At 27.3% G+C, this 6,963-nt stretch overlaps 1 protein-coding gene across 1 annotated transcript; it reads left to right on the top strand.

Moving 5' to 3' along the window:
* The first annotated feature begins 1,069 nt into the window (after positions 1-1,069).
* Positions 1,070-2,045, top strand: LOC126555620 (uncharacterized). Its single transcript, XM_050210516.1, has 3 exons — positions 1,070-1,660; positions 1,730-1,851; positions 1,915-2,045. The coding sequence occupies exons 1-3, from the start codon at positions 1,327-1,329 to the stop codon at positions 1,918-1,920; spliced, it is 462 nt and encodes a 153-aa protein (XP_050066473.1). The 5' UTR covers positions 1,070-1,326; the 3' UTR covers positions 1,921-2,045.
* The last annotated feature ends 4,918 nt before the right edge of the window (positions 2,046-6,963 follow it).

Below are 6,963 nucleotides of genomic sequence, written 5' to 3'. Positions count from 1 at the left end.
TATTACGAAAACTCTCTATAACGAAAGAAATCTCTTGGTCCCTTCAGATTCGTTATAAAGAGTTTTGACTGTATAGGTATATTACGTCTTTATCGCCGTCGAATGGCAACGACGCGATAAAAAAATAACCATAAGTTAAACCACGATTTAAGATATACTGGTTACACATCGAAATGTGATAAGGAGACGGTCAAACTGAGTCTCAAAATCAGCTGTAGAATTGCTGACTGGCGCCATCTAACGATTAAATGTGTTGAACCTTTATGAGCCACTGATTATTTATATAATCTCAAGTCTGAATATTACCCACGATCTATCCTGGGATCAACCATAGTTAAATATTGACCTATGGGTTCACTTTAAGGGTTTTAGTAATTTTAAATATTATCTCTTAGATATGTTACAAAAGACCTAAATTACGAGAAGGAGCCATACCTATTGATCAAAATTTATTTAATAATGCATCTACTTCTAATGTTATGGTATGTATTATTTAGTCTTATTTTAAAATACATTTACAACAACAATAAAACTGTTTTATTGAATAAATAGGTAGATGGTACAGAAGATATTTTAGATATGACATATAATACCGAAAATAATGGTTTATATATGAATATGAGTACATCATATATACTCCGCGCACGATAAGATGATGACCAGGCGCGCATCCAAAACCAGTTTCTCCACCGCACCGGCGCACCGCTCGCCTTGGCGGCCCGACCCGCTTTTGTTTACCTAACCAATGGACCTAACCTAAAAATGGCCAACTTAAATATAATTAATATCAATGGAACACAATAAAATTCCGTAAAATTTTAATTATATAAAATTTAAATATTATGTTAACAGTGATATTTGTGTGTGGTGCAAAAAGCTATGGTACAGTATTAACAAATAAGAAAGCTAGACAAAACTCAAGGATATATTTTTCATCCAACAAAAAGAAAAAGACTGTCAAATTGCAAAAAACTAAAGACATTGTTAAAAGAAAATATTTAAGAGCAACCATAAAAATAAATACTATGTCTGAAACTTTTAAAGAAGAAATGGTTGGAATATCAAATAAAAATTTAAGTCAAATTTTAAAGAACTCTAATGTTCCTAACTGTCAAAAGGACTTAATTTTTGAAATATTTAAAGCTTCCAAAGTCGTCAACTCCAAAAACAGAAAATATTTTGAAAACTGGATATTACTCTGTTTATTGTTTCAAATAAGGTAAAGCTGTACATCATGAGTTGTACTAGATATTTTAATGATTTGCTTTTTTTCAGATCACCAACTGGGTATAAATTTTTACGTGACCATAATATTCTTCCTTTGCCATGCATCAACACAGTTCGGAAATATTTACTTCCATTAAAATCGGTTGTGGATTTGATCCAAATCTATTCAAACTTTTAAAAAAGAAATTTAGTACCAAAAATAAATTTCAATGTAAAGGCATACTTTTATTGGACGAAATGTTCTTACGGGAGAGTATTAGTGTCAGTAGTAGGACATTAACGTATACAGGGTTAGAAGATTGTGGAGATGAAATTGAATCCAAACAAGAAAGCAACTTGAAGGCTAACCATGGGTTAGTCTATATGTGGCAAAGTCTAGAAGAAAATGTGGCACAACCTGTAGCAGTATTTGCTTCGCATGGACCTATAAAAGGTAATAATGTAATATTATTTCTTATTGAATAAAAATACCTAGATAATATGAAATTATAATTATTCACAGGAGTTGATCTAGCTAAATTAGTTGTTAAGGCTATTTTATTAATAGAAGACTCTAGAGGAGAGGTAGTTGGATTAACTTCTGACGGGGCTTCTACTAATAGAACCATGTGGAATTCATTAGCGGTAATTTTATTTACACAATATTATTAATCATATTTTTTATTAAAATTGAACATGATTTAATAGATTTGAGCTAAGAAAATTGATTTTAAAAACTATTTTATAAACCTTTTGATCCTTCGAGAAAAGTCTTTGTATTTTCGGATGCACCTCATCTCATAAAAACAGTACGGAATCGTTTGTACACAAATAAACAATTACAGGTAGATTCAAATTAAATTAATTATATATAATATTATGTCTATTAAAATAATTATATTATTCTATAACTAAAATTATAATTATGTTAATGCATTTTAGATTGATCCTTTAAAGCCACCAATTAAATGGGAATTTTACTATAAACTATTCAATATTGAAAACAATAGCTTAACTAAAGTATGTCCTTTTTTTTTTTTTGCTGTTAGAACCGACTACCGGGTGGGGACTGCTTTCGCATTACTTCCTCCCGGAACTAAAGTATGTCCTAGGACCTAGATTAACTAAACAGCACTTTGAATTAAACAGCTTTTCTAAAATGAAAGTTAAAAATGCAGTTCAAGTATGTATACTTTTAATCTAAATAGTATTATCTAAATCAAAATTATTTTATATTCTATGGGTATAGGCATAGAATTTTATAAAAAAAAAAAACATTATGAGTGCTTCAAAGATTCTGAAGAAACGGTCAAATTCACATACATCATGAATGATATTTTTGATGCACTCAATCGAAAATATCCAGCAGAAGGAATAAGACCAAATAATAACGATTTTAAGGTTTTAATTAGTGTTGCACGTAATTGTGGAATGTTTATGTTATAGGCCTGTGAACGAAATATATATATAATTTTGATCTATGTCATATAAATAGTAAATCTATATGTATTTAAATGGCATGCAATTTTTTGTGTTAATATTTGTGTTTTATGTGTAATAATTAATAGGTATGTCTGCTATGAAATGATGTCATATTTGATATTATGTATACTATATTGATATATTGGTGTTAGTGTGTTCATTGTATACCTATAGGTATGCAATGTTAATTCATTAGATTAGGTAATTATGTAACTAAAAATGAATAATAACTTTTTTAATTGGTATAGTTTAGTCATTTGAAAACAGATTTGTGTATAAATTAATTAACTTGATCAAAAGTAATATTATAAATTAACCTTGCTCTAGGTTTTGAGTGAAGCAATAGTCTGGTTAGATGAATGGGAGTCAAATGTATCCAAAGGATTAATTTAAGAAAAAATATTTCTTAACTCGACAAACATACGAAGGACTCGGAATAACAATACAATCCACAATAGATATAGTGAAGTATTTATTATATGAATGTGATTTTAAGTATGTTTTAACCGCCAAATGTAACCAAGATAATTTGGAGGTACTTACTATATTATGTTATTTTAATGTATCTTATAACACATCAACAACCAAGTATGAAAACTATTTCTGATTTTCATTTTTATTTATCTTAATAGAAGTTTTTTGGAATAATGAGCCAAATGTCTGGTCCAAATTACCATACAAATGAATATATTGAATACATACCAGCTGAATTTATTTCTTCACTTTTTTTTTTATATTAAATTAGATATTGATTTAACAATGTAATATATTGTTGTTTTTGAAAGAAGGGTTACTTGTTAACTTCGACCTAGATTCTTATTCATATTAGCTTTTTTGATAACTGATTGAACATGTTTATTCAATGTGACGTCATATTTGGCCAATAAGATAAATCTTTAGCCGATTCTTACTCACCCCGAAAGCTCATTCCCCGTTTTCCTATTAATTTAACAAAATCTACAATTCTTTCAGAAGCAAGTCTTCGGTATTTTACTTTAAGCATTCTTTTAGTAAGTTGGTCTTTAAATAGTAATACATCCATAGTTTTTTCTTTAGATTGCATCATGTAGGACTCAGATGAGTGACAATGGTTTTTACTGTTTTCATGTTTAAGAATTCTACAATATAAATGTTTAGGATCGATATAAAGTAATACAGATATAAACCATTACATTTTATTTTCAATAAATCATTGAACCTGGGCTATTTTCCGGATTCTTGGAAAAAGTCGTTTGTGACTCCGATTCATAAGACAGGAGATAAACATAATATACTAATTATAGACCAATTTCTAAACTATCTATTATTCCAAAAATATTTGAAGCAATAATAACTAAAAAATTATCCATAATTGTTTCTCCTCTCATATGTAAAAACCAACATGGGTTTAGACCAAAAATGTCAATCTCCACAAATATTTTACTTTACCAATCTAAAATACTAAAAGCCTTAAACGATCATGTTCAAATAGATTCTATATACACTGACTTTCAAAAAGCTTTTGATAAGGTCCAACATCACTTACTTATAAAAAAAATATCTAAATTTGGAATCCATGGAAATTTTTTAAATTGGTTATGGTCCTATTTAATAAATCGTACTCAAGCGGTAAAAGTGTCACACTCCATATCAACTTACTTCTCAGTTACTTCCGGTGTACCACAAGGTTCCCATTTAGGTCCTCTTTTATTCATTATATTTATCAATGATTTACCCTCAATTTTTGATAGCACAGTCGATTTACTGTTATTTGCTGATGACGCAAAAATTTTTTCTACGATTTATTCTCCATCTGATGCAATAAAATTACAAAATAACTTGAATAAATTTGTAACTTGGAGTCGTCAAAATTGCTTATTAATAAATATAAATAAATGTAATGTTATCACTTTTTCACGCGCAGATAATCCCATTAGTTTTGAATACAAAATTGATAATTGTTCCGTCACAAGAGTAACTTCAATCAGAGACCTAGGGATTATTTTTGATTGCAATTTCTCTTTCAATTCTCATATAAATACTATTACTAAAAAAGCCTTTAAAATGCTTGGTTTCATCAACCGAAATACAGTCAACTTTAAAAATATTAAGGCATTGAAAACTTTATTTTTTGCGCTTGTTAGATCACACCTTGAATTTGGTTCGACAGCCTGGTCACCTAATTACATCACTTTTATTGGTCTTATTGAAAATGTCCAACACAAATTTATAAAATTATTAAGTTATAAAATAAAAGTTCCATCTATTTCAAAAAACTCGCGTAATATACAAATAACTGAATTAGGCGTTATATCTTTAGAGGTAAGAAGAAAAGTTGCAGATATTATGTTTGTTTATGATTTGTTAAATGGTTATATTTATTCCCCAGAATTGCTCTCTATGATAGAGTTTAATATAACAAACCATCGTTTAAGAAATTCAAATCTATTTCATGTACCATTCTACAAAAATAATTATAGCTCCTTTTCTTTCTTCCCTAGAGCATTAAATTTAGCAAATCTTATTACTGAACATATAGATTTTTTCTTTATGTCACGTACTGTTTTTAATAGAAATGTATATTTAGCTTTAAATTTAATTGTAAATTAATTATTGTTATTATGTAATTATTAATGTATTGCTGTTTTGTATTATCATTATCCATTACCACTGTCTAATTATTATTATTTTGAAACTGTATTTTCATTATTTTTTATCTTACTTTTATTTTTGTACTTTCTCTTAATACTTATAAATGTAAACCTGATACTGTTCACACAAAAGGGTTATTACCCGTTTATTATAAATAAATAAATAAATAAATAAATAAACTTACTTTCATCATCTGATTTTGAAAAATCCAAACTAACTGTACAATAAAAACCGTTGTTACTTTTATTAAAAGAGAGCCAGTTTCGTACAGTACCATCTCAGTACTGATCGATAAAAAGTTTTTTTATATTAATTTTATAGTCATTATCATCTTTTAAAATTTGAACGGGGTGAAATTTAAAGAAAGCATGGTGTTCATTAGTTTTCGGCTTATTAAACATATGGTTAACGTGTCTGTCAGTTTCAACTATTAATGAAGGTTCTGTTACACATTTTTCACTATTATCAATTGAGGTAACCATTAAATCTTTGTTATTATTTTGTTTTTCATTTTCAGATATTAGTTCACTTGAAAATTCTGTTACGGATGCATTTATATCGATAGAAGGAGATGTTTTGTTACTTATAACCGATTCATTTTCAGTAGCCTCAAATGTATTTTCATTCTTTTTACAACGAAAAATATCTATAATATTATAACATTTTTCAGCTTCTTTTGATAACAACCTCTTATTATTTTCTCCTTTCATTTCTGCTCCTCCTCTAAACTTTCTTTTCGCACTTTCTTGTCCTTCCATTTCTAATAAAATAAAAATATGAAGGTTTTTTTCTAAGATTTTAACATTTATACTATACTATACAATTAATAAACAATATATATATTTAAAAAACAATCTTTTACTTTCAGTAAAAAAAACTTTTAGATTTTTGAAATAAAATTAATCTAAATGTAGTTGGTGGCTGTAGATCCAACAACAACGTAACCAATTCAGTTTAAGCAACGAAATCGATTACAATTTAAAAATAGCAATGACTTATAGACATAAATTAATAACAGAATTATGAGATTATAATACGTAAAAAAAGGAGGAAAATAATGTATTTATTCTAATTATTATTTATTCATGTATAGTAGGTAATAGGTAAACGCAAATTGTATATTATATATTTATGTATATGAGTAGGCAATAGGCCTACATAAACAAGTCTCAAAACGACAACATTTCCCGGCTACCATTTTTTTCCACATTATATTCATATGAATATACTTCATTGTCATTAATCATTAATATTCATTATCATTATATAATGATATTATATTGTTTGACTGTATGAAACTATTCAACTATAAAATACAATGGTTGATATTTAAAAATTAAAATATTAAAAACTGCATTTATATTTTATATTACATTGATATACCCATTTACATAACCTACCTATTAAGATGAGTTTTATAAAACGATTTGATTGAAATATGTTTATAGATTTCAGTTCTATTGAGTTAGAACACGTTATTTTTACTAAAATAATTACTTACCAGTAATTAATAATTGATTTGAAGTCGACAGAAACGTCGAAAAATCGGAAAATCGGAAACTGGGCACAGAATTATAATTTAACGTTTAAACTATTGAAGTTTTAAAATAAAACTGTTATAAATCTCATAAAAAATATTATTAT

Source organism: Aphis gossypii, unplaced genomic scaffold (assembly GCF_020184175.1).
Source record: "Aphis gossypii isolate Hap1 unplaced genomic scaffold, ASM2018417v2 Contig00953, whole genome shotgun sequence".
In the NCBI taxonomy this organism is placed as follows: domain Eukaryota; kingdom Metazoa; phylum Arthropoda; class Insecta; order Hemiptera; family Aphididae; genus Aphis; species Aphis gossypii.
The sequence above is the reverse complement of the archived record's forward strand: the minus strand, read 5'-3'. Positions and strand labels throughout refer to the sequence as shown.